The following is an 18,361-nucleotide window of genomic DNA, read 5'->3' as shown; positions in this document are numbered from 1 at the left end:
TTCATGTGCCAAAATATGTCTTTCAGCCTGTAGGGCTACCAAAATGAGCCGAGAACTGGTATACACAAGAACACACACACATACAGGCAATCTCCACATCACGGAACAGAACTTGGGAGAAAAACTGGTGCCACACTGCATTCCTCAGATTCAATCATCATCAGTCAAAGGAGCAATCAACTCTTAAAATCAGTGCAAGATGGCTGTTACTTACTGGTCTGGGACACATGTCTGGAGAAGAAAGTTCTTCTCTTTCATCTTCCAAATCGGAACTTAGAAAAAAGTTGTTCAGTCCGTCAGGAATCTGCTTTTCTACCTGCTGGGATGGGATACTGGATTCCTCCTTCACATCACAGAGCTCCTGGTTGCTGAGCTGGATTTTCTCATTCCTGACCTTCTTTATTTGCTGTAACTGATTGACTGTGTCTTTCACAAAATCTTTAAGTAGACTGTCTGTCAGCAAACTGACCTTTTCCAGTTGGTCTTTTGACTTTTCTTCCTCTCTAAGTGGTAGTCTAAGCTGGGCTTCTAACTGGTTCTTTTCTTTTGTCAGCAAATCCAGAAGTGGAGTTGCAGGCTTCTCCACAACTCCAGGAGAGAGATCATCTAACTTTTCAGCACATTCTTCCCCCAGTGTCTTTTGTCTCTCCAGTTTTTCAGAAAGGAAATCTGAGATGTCATCCGACTGAACAGTAGAAATCTCATCCACAACACCAGAAATGAGAGGAGCAAGGCTGGCCTCCTCTTTTACAGCATGCTTCAGATAATCCACCACTGACTGTTCTTGGGCAAGTGATTCAGTAGCTACAGAAATCTTCTTTATGCTGTTTGCTTTAGGAGATGACTCCTCATCAATTCTTTCCTCAGCTGAGGCTTCTGAAACAGCTGTGTCCACAGGAGCTTTATCCTGGGAATAGTTCTCTCTTACATCTCTGCTCTGGCTTTCATCCTCTTTGCCAGGTTTGGAACTTTGTCTGTCTTTCTGCTCAGCTTTGTGTTGCTTCTCCAGCCTATCATCAAAGGATGAGTCTTCATCCTTATTTGTGTCTAAAAGGCTATCAATACTTTCTGTAATGCGAGAGATTTTTTGAGGAGGAGCAAAAATACCATGCTTTTCTTTGCAATCAAAGTATTTAATACCATCATAAGTTCCATTATTGTTCCCTTCAGGTTTATCCAACTCCACACCAGCCCAAAACCCTTTAGCAAACTTAGTCAGGCCTTTGAATTGCAATGTTCCAGGCTGGACTTTACTCACAAGTACTCTATCACCAATGTTGAAATTTGGCAAACTATCTGTTTCTTCTGTGATTGAAACAGAGGCCCACAGCGGTGATTCAGTAGGGGCCTGTTCTTGCTCCACATCTCTGCGTTCAGTATTTTTTATAAGTTCTGTTGGGGACTTAAGTTCTAATAACCTCTCTGAATGCATGCTGCCAGAGAGAGAGAGAGACTTGTCACTAAGGTATTCACTGATTTCGCCATCACTGCCAAGGCTGGTGGATCTGCTTCTGCTGGTCTGTGTGTGCTGTGACCGCTCTGTCAGTGACTGAGCATCCCCATTAGGAGAGAGAAGAGATGCTTCCAAGTCATCATTGTAATGTTCCCCAGGAAGTGTTTCTTCAGTTGATGCTTGTTTTCTGGAAGAGGATGCTTCAAAGTCTTCAAGGTATGATGGCTCCTTTCGACTAAAGAGTTGTTCTGAAAGCAGATAACCTTTTTCCTCCGCTGATTTGCTCAGTTTGTGAGAAGACTCTTCCACACTTGGGCCAGTTACAGCATCTTTATCTGCCAGTCTCTGTTCTAAGATTTCTTCTGTACCATGAAGAATTTCCACAGCCAAACCGAAGAGTCCCTTCTGAGAGTGATCATTTTCAGAACGGAGGACTTTCTTTGGAAGGATGTCCAATGAGCTCTCCTGTTCTTTATCTAATGTCAGCAAGACATCAGAACTCTCCAAAGGCTTAACATGAGAACCTTCAATCTCATATTCCTCAGACTTTATGTATTCCAAGTCTTCCTGTATCTCAGATTTATGACTGAATGCAGCCTCATCATTGGATGCTTTTACCACATTGTTCATAGACCCACAGGATATCCTGCTAATGTCTTTCACGTCTTTGAGAAGAGATGATGAGGGTACATTATCTAAGGAGTCACCAGATCCTGCTCTGTAACTCCTAGGTGACATTAAAACAGAGGAAGATGTTCCAGAAGGTTCTTCTGCATGAACATCTGTCACAGCCACCTTCTTGATGTGCACAGACACTGATCTCTCAGTTCTTGATGACACAGCATCTTGAAGGAAAATAAAAAGTGAATTACAGCAGATCATATAGCCTGCATTGTTTTATGGAAAACTGCAACCATAGGCAACAAAATTAACAACAACGTTTCTATGCTAAAAGAAGATACAAACTAGTGCCTTGGAAAGATATTTCTAGCAGTCTGGTGAACATGAGCAACATTCTTTCAGTTGCAGGGTTCCAACACTTAGTTTCTGGTTCTCTTCCTTGTACCAGTATTTCATAATGCCATACAATACTGAGCTCAAGGTAAGGACTCAGTTATTTGTTTGCAAGCTGCAAATACAAGCGAGATTAGAATTGCAGATAATGGTTAGATAATGATCAACAGCAAAACATTGAAAAGTACCTCAAAAAAACCCTATTCCTAAATTCTTCTCTATTTTTTGTTTCCTTACTTTCCTCAAGTGATAAAGGAACAGAAAACAAAAGAAAGGAAAAAGGTTGTCATGCAACTATGGTTTCACACAAACCTCAGCAAGAATGAAACTAAATACTGAATATACAGGAAACAGCAAAAGCAGAATCCTGCTAAATAAAAATAGTAAAAAATACAGTTTGATCATTATGGTTTTATGAAGTCTGCATGCTCTATTAAAACCTCTTCGTGAATCAAGAAGGAAAAGATTAAAGAAATTTAAAACAGTCAGTCTTCAAGATCTTAATCTGTAGTACAGATTCTTCCAGTTACATACCTGCATGCTCTGAAATGGATTCCAAAGATGCTCTGGATCGCTCTGATTCAGCCAGTGATTTCCAGTTTTTAGCTGTCTCAGGCCTAAATTTGAAAAATCAGATGGCATGAATCATGGTTACACCAGAGTGTATTGTTTTGGGTTTTTTTAATAGATAAAAATGGAAATACAAGCATCTATAATTATAATACCACACCAATAATAATAAACAGTTTGCTTCGTCAACATGCTGTGACCTTAGAAAATAGGAATAGGGACAGAAAGGAGAGTTTGGCAAGTCCTGGAAAGTAATTTTTTAAAAGTCTAATCAAACTTTAGCTTTTTTTGCAGCCAAAAAAAGAGACACACCCCCCCCCCTTTTTTTTTTTTTACTTGAATGCAATAAAATTGCACCATCTGCTGGAGAAAATGAAACTCTTAAAAATACAGCAGGAAGTGCAGAATTCAGTTGAATTCTCTCTCTACCTTTTAAAACCTAAGATATAAACCAGATTTAAGTTGCAAAGATGAACGGTTTGCCTCACACAGTGCAGCAGGCATAATGAATGACCAAAATGGGAAAAAAATTCCTTCAGGTCTGTAATCCATCCAGCCATTTGGCACAATTCTATGATTCTTGCATAACTGAAAAATACTGTTCAGAAAGAACTTGAAAATAGGATCTGGAAAACTGGGCAGGACAAAAAGTGAGATGCATACAATTACAGGACAGTCCATCTTATCTGTTTTGGGTCTGATGAGACCAGCAGATATGTCAACAGTATACTGCCACTGTCCAGTGCTTTGAAGAAGAGCAGTTACCAGCTTTCCTTGCACTCATGGTTTCTGCTAAAACAGTATTCATCATGCTCTCAGAATACTCTCAAAAAGAAGAAATCCCAGTTACCTGTGAAGCGGTGGTGCCTTGATCTTAGGTTTTTCAGCAGCAGCTGAGGGTGGAGTTTTAATCTGAGGTTTGGCTGTTGGTGATGCCTCCAGGTCTTGGCTCAGCTCCGCTTCAGTCTTCTTGATAAACTCATCATATGACTGCACATGGAAAACAGTTATGGCTGTTAGTCTACTAAACCGTAACTACAATTCAGCAATCAAAACCTATTAAATTAATAAAAGATACATGCGGTTTCTCTGTAAAACAATCTATTTAACTTCCTAAAGCTCTCGGTTGTGAATCCTAGAAATTTTAATACTTTGCTTTCAAAAACAAATTACATGAGTATCACTCCTTAATCCAAGCTAGGATACTAATGTGTACAAACATACATAAGCCCTCTGAAAGCTGCTAGTAACCCATTAAAGACATAAATTTAAAAAACTAATGGCATTTTTGCCTCAAGGCCCTGGTTCATTATTGAAAACAGTTAAATAGCCAGAACACAGTCACACTTCTATTGCAATAATGTGTCTTTCACAGATGTTGATACAATATTCTGCCAGCAACATCCATATTGTAATGATTTATCCAAGGCTAACAATCTTTTACTTTGCCCTTCTTCCTGCTGTTCCTAACCTCCAGCTGTTTGATCAAACTGGCTTCCTGGGCCTTCAGTCTCTCCTTTTGTCTCTTTTTCTGTTCCTTTTTCAGCTGGTAAACCACAGACTTTCTTTTCCGTAGTTCATCCTTCAGGGCCCTGATCCGTCCTTCAATGTCACTTTGATCAGATGTGGTTTCTGAAAAAGTTCAGTTTTAGTCTTTGTAAGCTTGCACCTCACAAAACAGTTCTATGCAAAGCAATAAACAGTCATTTAGTAAATACAAAACATGGTCCAAGCAAAATATCAAAGAATTTAATGTCAATACGTTAATCTTAACATAAGACTCTTAAAGTGGGATCTCAGAATCACAACACTATGATATAACATACGAAAAAGTGTTGCATCTTATTTAATTTAGAAGAGAAAGGCTCTGATACACACAGTAACTTGTCACCAAACTTGTTCACATCAACCACCCATGTTTATGCTGCTACCTCATCAACTGCTTATCATGTCAGCTGTTGCAAAAATTATTTTTTTTTCTGACATTTAAAAATATAACAACTCAAAGATGCATACCAAAAATATATATCTGAAATATTTGTTTACAATCACAATATACAGTTTCAAGCTACAGGGTACACTTCATCGATGAGAATTTCATTTGGAACAGTGGACTCCAAAAAAGTTTAGGTTTCTGGTCCATTTAGTTTTTCTGCCACCTAGACTAAATACATCTATGAAATGGAGAGCTGACTGGTCAACAGTTGGAAGGAAAGTCAGTTTGAACAATACAGAGATTTTCACTGTTGTCAGGCCTCAGGATGACAATTTATTTGGGGTGAATGAGGGTAGTGTTGAGCTCACATGTGGTGGACTACTCGATAATAGCTTATACAAAGCTACTTGGCATATCTTTGCTCCAAGTTCAATTTTACAGATTCTCCTATGATGCCATTACTGACTGTAGCTATTTTCCACCTGAACAATATTTTCTTAATCATTATCCTGAGTAATTTTAATAAGATCTCCTCCATCCCCCTCCATCCCCAGAAATCCCTGCAACCTGGTCTTCCAGTCCTTCTGATGATGTTCTACCTCTTTTCTGTTGGGACACTGTCCCCAGATACTTAGATACATTCTCTGCATGATAATCCCATTCTACCAGTAACTCTGCTACTTTCATTATTCCTGCTCTAACAATCTCTTAGTCTCTCAGACTTCTCAGATTTTATAGAGAGACTGTCCCAGTGTCTCATTTACTTATTCTTTTCTGCCCACCTGATTATGTTCACTTGTTTCTTGTTTTAGATGTATACCAACATAGTTCAAAACAAGATCCTTGTCCCAGATTGGTCTACCACAATTAGGTATCAAAAACTCTTCAAAATATTTATCTGACATAGTGTTAGTGGAGCTCCTCCCTGCAGCTGATGTCCCCCTTCCTCTTCTATAGCAGCAGCTACAGCTCCTAAGAGAAGGATCTTGGCTGGTATGCTTTTCTAATGCTCAGTATCACCTATAATGTTTTCCTGTACCAAAAGGCTTGGATGCTCATAAGCGCCAACTGCTTTACTGAACATCCTAGATAGTAAGTCATCAGTATTATTTGGTCAGCTAGCAGGAACTGCTGGACACTTTGCTAATCAATCTCATTTCTCAAGACAGCAAACCACCATAATGATTTCATCATCAATAAGTCAGTAATACAGTCAAACTACTGTATTCTTTTTCCATTAACAACTGTTGTTAACCATTTAGAGAATTTAAAAAAACAACCAACCAAGCACAAAAAGGATGGAATCTCACTTGCTAATCAGGAGTACTTTATGATGCCACTGTAATTAACAACTCCTCCCAAATAGTAAGTGACCACTATGTAATTATAGCTTTTCTTGATCAACTCATAAGGGAAAGATCTTCATATGCTTTCATCTTTGATGATCTTGCCTACACATGCATGAGACTGACATAGCAATGACTTCATTACTACTCAGCAGCTTGGAAGATTTGTCTCTCTACAATGGAATGATTTATTGTGTAAACAGCACCATCCTGATTGGCTTCCCACCTCTCATACCTTTCTTCAGCATTTGAAATCAAAGGTTGCAAATACTTTATTTTACAGAAGTTTATTTTCATGATCACTGTTGCCTGCTCTGCTTTTCATAATGGCTTCCTTATGTGGTTGCTCAGTCAGAACTTGAAAATAACTTTATCAAGTTGCTGAATGCTTCATTGTGTTGCAAGCTGCTCTCCAGACAGAATCCCAATACAAATTACTCAGTGCAAATACCTAGGTGTTACGTATTCATTTCTCTATCCAGCAGGAGAACAGCTGCCTCAAAATTACTGTGTTTCTATTGTACTTACATACATATTAACAAAAAAAACCCAGCATAAAATATTGTTAAGCTTGCTACATCAAGCACCACAAAGACTGGATATGTACGCATGCCAGTAAGTTATCCATCTATCACAAACAACAGCTTGTACATACAACAGAACCACCTAATTCTTCTTCCACTAAAGACTTACTCATCATTTAGGGAATTAAAAAAACCCAAGCAGAAAAATGCTCTCTCATTTGCTAATAAGTATTTTATGATGCTATATCAACAGCACTACAGAATGCATGACGTTTTAGAGACTAAAAGCACAGAAAGGTTCAAAACAGACTTCACAGCTTAACAGAGCTGATGATTGTGACCCACTGAATGGTGGCTCAGGAAGTCCTTCAATCCACATGACTAACAGACTGCAAGAGCACAGCAGGGAAAGGACTGCACTGTACCAGTTCACTTCTAATATTTTCTCCCTCGGAATTTACTGGTAGCCAGCTTGGATACTGGATAAAAGACCTGTGATAAAATGTCCATACAGTAGATCTTAAGTTTTATAGCTCAAAATACAATCTTAGGCCCTATTTTACTGCACACAGTTCAAACTCTCCTCCAAAAATAAAAACATACATCCTGAAGCATCCATTCAATCTGCACATGCCAGTGCAGGTCCAATGGGCTCACTCATACTGCCATGATAACAGAGCTATACTGCTTCTGGAGCCAGGTTGTGTTCAGAAGGAGGATGATCATGTTTGTATGCTGCTGAAGCATATTCTGCTTTCTTATAACATGAGGGGTGGAGCAGTGTCACCTGTTAAAAGCACAGCTAACCCTGGTATTTTTAAATTTTAGGACCAACTTAACTATTGACTCTCATCTTCATAGCTGTTTGCAGGAACCTGTGTTGCTTTCTAGAAGAAGAGATAATATATAGACAGTCTTACATTAAGACATTCTTAAGCTGAAGTGATCAAATTACATCATGGGAAAATACTCCCACAAAACCCCAAATCTTGGCAATTTCCAGGAAATTGTCTGCCTCCCCACATGTATGTCTGCATTTCAAGTTCACTTGTTAAAAGCAAGAGCTTTGAAAAAGCAATTTAAACCCAAGCACATATTACACTTACCTGACTGTGTCATAGATAAAGATTCATCAGACCAGTTGTGAGGTATCTGATGAGACTTCACAGGTGAACGCAGCTGTCCTCCAGTTCTATGGCTGCCTTTGCTGGAATCTTGCTTTGATACAGATATGCTGCTTTTGGGAGGAGACTATGGGAGAAGAAAAGGACAAGTAATTGCTTGTAAACCTCAGTTTGAAAGTAGGAGATCATTGTCATCAGGAGCTAGTTACAAGGAAAGAACAGCATGACTAGAGAACATCTCATAAGCACTGGTACCTATCCAGCTATCTTAAGAAGAATTTAATCTTATTTTGCTAGACAATAAAATAAAAATACCAAGAGCAGCAATAACTGACAGCTTACTTTGAGCTTAGATTTCAGTAAACCTGCTTAGACTACTCTATTACTACCTAAGTGAACTGACATGGTTCTGACTCACAGGTGTTCAATACAGTTTATGTAATCTTATTTGAAACAACCACAGCAATAGGAACTCCTAAAAAATATACTGGTGAAACTGAAACGACCATTTCATGTAAGGGGTGCAAGATGCCATTCTAGATCAGTGAAATGACAGAGCACTATTTCTCTGTAGCGAGGCAGTGAGGCAAAAAATTCTAAGAGCAAATATTCTTCCAAAATGCTCTTACTGCTGCAACATCATACCACAAACCTTTCACACACCTTGAACATAACCTCTAGAACATATTAGATATTTTACCTCACCATCTTCTCAGCAAACTTTTTCCAAGAAAGTATTTGTAACAAGTCTAGATGAGCAGTTCCTTTACACCACAGACACTGCATTTTCTGTCCCACTGAGCACAGAGCAAAGTTATCAGGATGAAACTTATCAAAATTATCAACCAAGTAGAAATAACAGTTGCAATAGAACACTAAGGCAGAATTAGCTAGCAAGCAGACATAATCTGAAACCCAAAGGATTGTGCATGACATTACAGCTCTGCTTCTTCATCCTATAGCTATACTTTGGGATACATTACTTGCAAGCAAAGCAAAGCGGAAAACAGAGCATAGTTTCCACGGCCTCAAAGAATTTATACAATGGTAACAAGCTAGCCTACAGCTAATTCACACTGGTAAACTGGGTCAATGTTCCACCATTTAATACTGCATACCTATGTGACGTACGCAAAACATTTTGCAAGACTACCCACTAGTTTAAAAATACCTAAACTCTGCTGAAGCAATTTTTCCTCAAGACTTCAAAGAACATATCTGATCACAATGTTTATTGACAGTAATATAAAACGGTATTGCAAACACAGGATAGTTTAATCTCTGCTTTGACAACTGGGACAGCTATACTTACTAATTCTCTGATATCCTTTTACAGTGTAAAAATATATATAGCATAAAAAGCTCACTCACAAGCTTGCCAGGTGAGGTAGAGGACTTGAACTCTTCAGAATAAACCATTTCTTCATTAGTTGTACTCTGTTCTGGGCTTTCTGGCTGTCCATGGCCCATAGTCTCTGATGGGACAGATTCAGCAGCTGGACTGCCAAGATCTTCTGGGATAGAGCTTTCACTGTTCAGATGAGAGCAAGAAGGCACTGGAGACTCTTCTTCACTAGCCGTTTCTGAGATCAAATAATGACAGAAAAAAAACCAAATCACCTAAGAACTTGCACTAACTGATATGCCTTCAGAGATACTGCTGCCTGCATATAAAGTAGTAACTGCTACCAATACATGTCAAATTAGTGTTATTTCACTCACCTAGACACCGAGGGTGGAATATTAAGCAAGAACAAGCATGTTTAACAGAGAACTATGATTTAAGACTGTCAAACATTCTTAGTGCTTGCTGAATGTCTACAAAAAAGGGGTTTTCAGGATATTCTAACATTTTCCAGACAACACACTCTGAAAAGATTATTAGGGAAACCTGTCCTTCCAGTTGACCATACACCAGCAAGAGTCTCTATTAGTCTGAAGAAGTCATGGAGGAGCATATAATTGGCAAGCTAGATCTTGAATTTAGAATTGATTGCTTCCTCTACAGTAGTTGCAGAAAACATTTTAATGTTATGATTTCATCATGAGTCTCTCAACTGGCAACAAGTAAAATAATAAGTTGGGTTTTCAATATTCCTGTTTACTAAATTCCACAGGAGTCACAGCATTACTGAAGCAGCCATGGAGAACTATTCAATATTTGAGCAAAGGCTGGGGAGAGGAACTTATGAAGCACGGCCCTGCTCCAACGCTTACTGTTAGATACAATTAATAGAAAGCAACTGTATTTTCTCAATTGTTGATGAGAATTCAACATTCATGCAGAATTTTTGTTCATTGGAACTGACTCATATGCATATCATCTTTAAAATGTCTTACAATGCCTAAAATCCACATGACTGTTTTCAGTAACAAGTGTAATAGGGCATAATTCTGAATTCCCTTTGCACGCTCAAAGGACATGCTGCCTGCTTTAAGCAAAGTGGGGAAAAAAAGGAAAACTGATTATTTCTAGAACAATCTCTGAAGTTTCATTATTTACTCCCACTGCAATCCAGTTCTCTGTGCTTCATGCTGAAAGTATGGTCCACTTAAGACAGAACAGCAAAGCTGTAGCTCCCGACATCTGGGAACTTATTTTTCCTCACAATAGCATCATTTATACTAATTACATCCTAGCACACTTTAGCACAGTTGCAAATTTCAAACAATTATACTGCATTAATAACAGAGGGAAGGAAAAAATGCTTTCAATTTTTTGAAGACACAGACAAGGAGAAAGCAGCCCCTGATAAGAGCCATCCTCACGCACAGTAATAAGGCTAACAGGATACACACTCAAACAGCACTACAGGGGAAAATGGTTTTAATGGAGTGAGTTCAGAAGACAATCAGCAAAAGATCATGCAGTACTTTTGTTTTGAAAGACAGAAATATAGTTGTCTGATGGGCCTATGCTGCACTGTTCATTTGAGAAGATACACAGCAAAGGAGGAATACACATTCAACTAAGGTGTAAAACAGGGCTAAAAGAGCAAGGCAACAGAAGGCAGTAAAGAGTGCAGAAATCGAGATTCTAAGAGCATCCAGAGAAGAACCACCACCACCAAAACATCAAAAAAGGAAGAAAGTGCAAACCTAAGCAACTGTGTCAAATTATGCTTTACTCTTGCCATTTGCATCACTTCCCCCCTCTTCCTATTACCTCTGGGCTCAGTTCTCTGATCCCCCAGGTCCTTCTTGCCTATTTTGGTTTTGAGCAGCTCTTTGTCCCAGGCAGCTAGAGCCTGCTTTTCTATCCGCCTTATTTCTGCTTCCTCTGCATCCAGACGGCGTTTCCACTCCAACAATTCTTCAGCATGTTGTCGACGCTGCATCAGCTTCTGTTCCCGCTTAGTTAGGAACCTGACAGACAGAGCAGAAGACAATGGGAAAACAGCCAACCACACTCAAAGGTCCCAATACCCAGGTGCTCTATTGCCAAAACTCCCAGAATTATAGTTGTTCAAATCGTTTTCTAGGATAATATCCACTCTAACTACTATGACCTAGAATTCTGATGTGCTGCTGAAAAAAACCACAAGTAGATGAGAGGTTTTTTTTCTTTGCAGTAAGTAAAGTCTACAACATACTGTAAACATGCTGCTTACATTTTAAAGATCTTTAAAATCATTAAAAGTGCTACTAACTATTCACTAAAATGAACAGGATAAGTTCCCAATTTCAGGACATGAAAAGCACCTGTGGTATTAAACTGGAACCCTCAAGAAAGCAGTGGCTGTTTGAAAAATGAACCTTTCTTTTTGCTAATCCCAATGACAGAAAAATTGTAACTCCAGTTGCCCCACTGTTCTTTCCAAACACATAATTATAAGAGAAGGTGATTCTGTATTAATATTCTCCTGAATTACTGGAGCTTTTATCCTTCTTCCTTTAAGCATCATCTCTATGGATTGCCACACTTGGAATGTTAATTGTGAGCTGACAGCATCAAGAGAATAAGGATGCAGGACTGTTTTTTTCCAGCTACTAACATGTATTGCTGCTAGTTTAAGAACAGATAAAAAGTAAAGCTCATGCTGAAAATTAGCAGTACTTTTCTTTCTGACAAATATTTCTTAGGTGATCCATGAAACCTCAGAAATGAGGAAATTCTTATAGAACTTTGTAGGTATGAATAGGTTTGTGTGCATATACTAGTTCTCTTTACCAGCTCTTGAACAACAGCATCTCCGGTCTTATTTCTAAACGCTGAAGTAACCAAGACCACAGCATCTAACCTTTAAGACTGTAAATGGAAGCAAGTTCAATATCAATCACACACACTTCCTCGGACATGCCAAGTCTAGAGAAGAGTGTCTATCAATCCATTCATCTCCTACACTGAAATTTTTAAGATGTCATAGAAATCACTCTGTAGGAAATACATGGTTTGCCAGCTAGAGTGAGACTTTGTCATTGGTACAGAAGGTGTGGTGCCTAAAAAGGCAGTCTTCAAAGACTTGTGATATTTTGCTTTGCAAATGCCTTTATAATTTGTAATTTTCAAGCCATCCCAAACACTTCGCATCAAAGTTTTTAAGCTGCAATAAGATAATAATTTCATCTGTGCTTCTTAATCTCTTATGTTTCAAAAACCCCTTTTATTTACACAGACTGGAATGACTGACTGGCTAATCTGCAGGTCTCGCCTGCTAAGGGACATTTCTTGTTTGCTCACTTAGCATTCATTCTGTTCCCTGGAAAAGTGAGCTGGCAGCTGATCAGAAAGTTTAAGATTCAGGTAATTCCTTCTCTAAGACAGATTCAGATAAGGTGGACAAGTTATGATGTGAAGATAGAAGTTTCAGAAGCCAGTAAGACATGCCCACAATCTTCTTTCCTACAGTCAGAACAAGAACAGGTGAAAAATAGAAGCACCTCAGAGTCTCTGGAACACCTGCCACCTTCAAGCTGACAGATTCCATGATTTTGTGCATTACTTTTTCACTTTATATAGAAAAACATCAAACATCATCTACTCTTAGGCAAAACTGACAGATTAGTATCGCTAAGAAACTAGACTACCAACAGTAATTTCATTACAAACATGACATGGACAGTCACGTTTATGTTGTGTCTTTCACCAGCACGATCAGATTTACCAACTCTTACTTTCACATATGCATCAGGTCCAATTAGTCTAGCAGATTATGTATTTGGAACTCGTTATGGAGGTCATTATTACAATGATAATTACAACTTTTTCTTCTTCCTTCATGCACTGTTTGATTTCATCAGAATGTATGGATCTTCAGAGTTTACTGGATCTTGAGGGAGGCAAGTCCAGTCGAAATAAAACGCAAGAGAAAGGCTGAAATAAACGGATTCAAAAGAACAGGACTCCTTAAAAGCAGATGTCAAATGAATTAACCCAGAAGACCACAACAGGAGGAGAATTAACTAAATGACCATGAAACTAATCACCACACAAAGACTACTTAATAAGAAAGATAAGTCAAAAGAAGTGATGGGAGACAAAGAGGGTTCCAACATTCAACCTATAGGAAGAGGAGGATTAAAGCAGCATGGCTAAAGATGCAGACCCTTTTATAACCCTGGGGTTTAAAAGGTCAGAGCCAGAAGGTAGCACACACACTGTCTTAATAGTTACTACTGTCTAGAGGGTTCCAGTTGCAACACCAAGGGTACACATTTATTCTCAAAAGCAGGGGCACCTTCACAGAAAAAAAATGCAAAACCACATCTGGCATCTGTGAAGCTGGAAATCGGGGGGAGCAAAGAGGAAGCAGCAGCACTCAGATTACACCAGCATGATTTCAAAGTCTAATTATTTCTCTGGTGCTAACATCACAAATTTTATCCATGCATTCCACATATTAACCTGGAAGCATTATCCTTCTGCTCTAACCTGTACTTGTACATTAATATCCAAGATATACTGACTTTAAGTCCAAACTAGAGAGTTTCAGCAGCTATTCTGAAGTAGTGATCAGACAGTGGGAGCAAAGTGAACTGTCTGTCTGCCACTCAGAACACAGTAGGAATAAGAGATTAGAATCATAGAATGGTTTGGGTTGGAAGGAACCTTAAAGATCACCTAGACCAACCCCCCTACCATGGGCTGGGACACCTTTTACTAGATCAGGTTGTTCAAAGCCCCATCCAGCCTGACCTTGAACACTTTCAGGGACAGGGCATCCACAACTTGTCTGTGCAACCTGTTCCGGTGCCTCACCACCCTCATCGTAAAAAATGTCTTCTCTATATTTGATCTAGATCTACCATCTCTTAGTCTAAAATTGTTACCCCTTGTCCTATCACTACAGGCCCTGGTAAAAAGTCTCTCCATTTTTCTCATAAGCCCACTTTATATATTGAAAAGCCACAATAAAGTGTCCCCAGAGCCTTCTCTTCTCCAGGCTGAACAACCCCAATTCTCTCAAGCCTTTCTTCGTAGGAAAGGTGTTCCATCCCTCTGATCATTTTTGTGGCCCTCCTCTGGACCTGCTCCAACAGGTCCATGTCTTTCTCATACTTTGGACCCCAGAACTGGATGCAGTACTCCAGATGGGAGTCTCGTGAGAGCAGAGTAGAGGGGGAGCATCACCTCCCTTGACCTGCTGGCCATGCTTCTTTTTATGCAGCCCAGGATACAGTTGGCTTTCTGGGCTGCGAGCGCACATTGCCAGCTCACACCCATTTTTTTTCTCCACCAGCATCCCCAAGTCCTGCTCTCAATCCATTCATCCCTCAGCCTATATGGATACTGGGGATTGCCCTGACCCAGGTGCAGGACCTTGTGCTTGGCCTTGTTAACCTTCATGAGGTTCACACTGGACCACTCCTCATGCCTGTCAAGGTCTCTCTGGATGGTGTCCCTTCCCTCTAGTGAATCAACTGCACCACTCAGCTTGGTGTTGTCTGCAAACTTGCTGAGGGTGCACCCAATCCCACTGTCTATGTCATTAATAAAGATCCGGAAACAGTGAGGGAAGTGTCAAAAACGTTCTCTGATGAAGAACATCTTGACTTTCTGGGACTGAACAGAGCATGCTCTATCAAAGAGTCTATCACTTGAGAAAGATACAGTTACCTGACCAATTGGTTGTAGATATACAGCTGGAATTTGGGGTGGAGGTTGGGAAAACAGACACTGAGAGAGGCCCAGTGGTGAGACGTAAAGACAGAGAAGAAGTAGTGAACAGGAGAGCAGTGTCTACAAAATAAGGAGGAAGAGTTTAAAACTAAGATAGCAAAAAAGGCAGAAAGAACGAGAAAAGGATAGCATCTAGCAAAGAACTTTAAAATTAATTGCATTTAACATTGTATAGTTATTATCCAATATCTGAACTAGAAAAACTATACACTGTTATGCAGAAGGTAATAGAACACATACACTTATAACACTTTGTTTTTTGTTAATTAAAGGCAAGCTACTTTAATACTGCTATATTTTTCTTTAAATTTGGGAAGGAGTTTTATTACTTTGATGCAGACTTCCACATGCACCGGTTAAAACATCTCAACCTGATCTTTTTGCAACTCCTGCTATTCTAACTGTCAATGGAGTATATCATTAGCATTAAATAGCATGCTGGCTTTGTGATATGAACAACTTGCTAGTCTGAAACTTTAAACACATTTTCATTCACCTGGCGAAACCTCAGTAAAATTATTTCTCCAAAGGTAAGCACCAGTGAAAGGGCAAAAATAAAAGAGATTAAATAACGTATTTCTAAAACATGAGCAATTCCAGGAAAAGTCTGAGATATACCTGTAATTCAACTTTTAGCTGCTATTTTGGTTTTTTTGCAACAAAGTGCAGACTTGGTCTCAGAATACCCATTGTATTGCCTCTTTCATTTGAAGTACTAACTGCAGAGAGATAATGCCTATTTAAAAAAAAAAAATCTACATAAACTTATAGCTGTGTTTAAAATGGTATTTCCTAATGAATTACCATTTTAAGCTAATACCCAATGAATTATCATATTTATAGAAAAATACCATGCTACAATGCAAGCTAAGTAGCATATTAAGGAAAAGCAAAAGAAAATGAGCATTCAATCAGTTCTTCTGTTGCACAGATTATCATTAAAGTTGCATATGCAAGGAAAGGGGAAAGTGGTTAATTCTCTTTGACAGAGCATGCTCCTGTTCACATGCAGGCTACACAGACTCATCAATTAAAAATTAAAACAGAACTATTCTTTCATTCCCTTTTAGAAGAGAAATATTAAAGCTGCCTCATAAGTAAGGAAGCCAAAGGATTTCTGCCTTGCTATAGCGTTCAGCAAATCCAGCATAGCAGGCTTTTCCAAGTCCTTCCTCTAGCTCCTTTGTACTTTACTCATCATTCAGTTTCTTTCCTTTTGCCATATCTCACAACCTGATTGATTGCCTTCAAATGGCAGCTTCCTATCATTACAACCAAGTGTCTTACTCTGTTAATATTATTCTTATGTGTTTTACAAATAAAGGCATTTAAAAAAAGATACCAAGTCAGCACTGTTTTTCAATCAATAAGCACTGTCACTATCAGAATACCTGCAAAAGGTATACAATTAGGAAGATGGAGTTCTAAAGAATCATTTATGTTTACACAAAATACTTCCTTTGAAAATATATAGCAATGCAAGATAAAACCATAAAACCAAAAATACACGACCACACACAGTATACCCCACACCATTTCCACTTGTTCCTCCTAAAAGCAGTTGTTTCAGCTCAAATCCCACTATCCACCTTTTGAAAAGTATTCTCCAGGTGAGCAATATTTTGGACTGACAATTAAAATATCTTTAAAGGTAGAACATACTTCGTTACTACTACTATCCCTTATAATAGTCAGAACAATTATTTATTAATATGTAATTCTTCTGTAATCATAAGCGTTGCTTAGAAATGAAGTCACTTTGAAAAAATAAGATTTCAAAACCAATACTGACAAAAACACTACTTGGTAAAAAAAGCATAGGAAGTCTTGAATTTAAAAGCGTGTTTGTCATCTCTTATAGTATCAATACAATCTCAAAATTCATAAGCTGTAACTTGATTTTGTAACACTGTATCACCATTTGAAATTCTGTATGCTGAATCTTGGGTGAAAAAAATAAGACCCTCTTTTTAAAAAACAAGCAAAAAAGGACCAGAAGAAAAATCTTGTTTTCTTGAAACCCTAGAAGTCAATGCAGCCTATAGAGCACGTCCTTTTCAAGTCCCCATCTTAAGCGATTTACCAACCTCAAAACGTACTTCAAGGAAGAGCTTGCTGCTATAACGATGGAGTGGTTTTCACACAACTTGGAATGCCAAGAGTTTAATTTCGGAAACATGACACTTCAGAAACTTGAAATAATTTGTGATTTTGGCTGTTCAGTTTACCAAATCCTACCAGAAGACTCTGAATAAAATAGCAATCGTTTCAGGCTAGAACATGAAGACCATGTAACTAGAACATGTTTTTTGTTTTTTCCTACTTACACCAAATCCTCACTTTCTACTTTGGGTTTCAATCTTCATCATATACAAATACATGGAAGTGTGGGAAACGTGCTTCTCAAATGATTACAAGCAAATCGGGTGCTAAGGAGTCACAGACAGCTTGCCTTTACAAATGGCAGTGCTTGCTTTTTGATGTTTTATCCACCTGTGTTAGGAGTCTCAAGATAAAAAACATTACAAAGATCACCCATATGGACTAAAATATAGTGACCTACCTTGGTTATAAGTTCAAAAAAAATTGTTTAAGCAAAGACTATTTCTTGAGGTAACCGGCAGAGGCCAGACTTTTAATGAATTAGTCTCAAATAAGAGTTTAAGGCTTCAAACTAATGGTAAATGCCGGTAAAGCATTTGGGATGTCTATTGCAGACAAAGTAATTCCTATACTGAAAAGATGCAGAAACAATTTTTGATTTAAAACAATAAAGGTGAAATAAACAGATTCAGTCTTAGTTTTCAGACCCAGGAACTGCACATATACTTTGTTATTTCCTCTGAAGACTAACAACCCTTTTCAACTTTTTTCCAACCTGTGGACCACACAGGAGGAAAAGAAAGGTCTTATTAACTGCCGGTCACACACATACCACCTCTGTTAAAAAAAAAACTTACATAATTCACCCACAGCTGATTTTAATGCAATTAGAATTGAAATTCAGCAGCTGGATAATAAGGTTGAAATCATGTGCCCAACAAGCTCAATGACTTTCTGTGAGACAGATCTCAAACTCAGTTACTAGTTTTTGCATAGGACTATTGCTATTTATAACTTATGTTTCAATTCAAGATAAAAATTGGTACTGTAATTTCAGAGTCTCACTCCCTATATTTTTTCCCCTTTAAAAAAAAAAAAGAGAGATACACAAAATACAGGCACTACTTTGACCAACTGACTTCAGGAGTCTCATTGCAAGAGGAACTGTGAC

The 18,361-nt window shown here is 38.5% G+C and overlaps 1 protein-coding gene across 12 annotated transcripts in view; it reads right to left on the bottom strand.

The window, feature by feature from the left end:
* Positions 1–18,361, bottom strand: part of CEP350 (centrosomal protein 350) — an 83,713-nt gene that overhangs the window by 13,673 nt on the left and 51,679 nt on the right. For 10 of the 12 annotated variants that reach the window (XM_069789714.1, XM_069789713.1, XM_069789712.1 and 7 more), the window contains exons 28-35: positions 15,025–15,147; positions 11,134–11,333; positions 9,339–9,550; positions 7,950–8,094; positions 4,509–4,669; positions 3,888–4,027; positions 3,002–3,084; positions 215–2,298 (exon numbers count right to left, since the gene is read on the bottom strand). In XM_069789714.1, coding sequence (XP_069645815.1) covers positions 215–2,298; positions 3,002–3,084; positions 3,888–4,027; positions 4,509–4,669; positions 7,950–8,094; positions 9,339–9,550; positions 11,134–11,333; positions 15,025–15,147 — 3,148 coding nt within the window. The remainder of the gene's footprint in view (positions 1–214; positions 2,299–3,001; positions 3,085–3,887; positions 4,028–4,508; positions 4,670–7,949; positions 8,095–9,338; positions 9,551–11,133; positions 11,334–15,024; positions 15,148–18,361) is intronic. The other 2 variants (XM_069789723.1, XM_069789724.1) reach the window with 1 other exon arrangement.

The sequence above is a fragment of the Haliaeetus albicilla genome, chromosome 8 (assembly GCF_947461875.1).
Source record: "Haliaeetus albicilla chromosome 8, bHalAlb1.1, whole genome shotgun sequence".
NCBI lineage: Eukaryota > Metazoa > Chordata > Aves > Accipitriformes > Accipitridae > Haliaeetus > Haliaeetus albicilla.
This window is presented reverse-complemented; position numbering and strand designations above follow the sequence as displayed.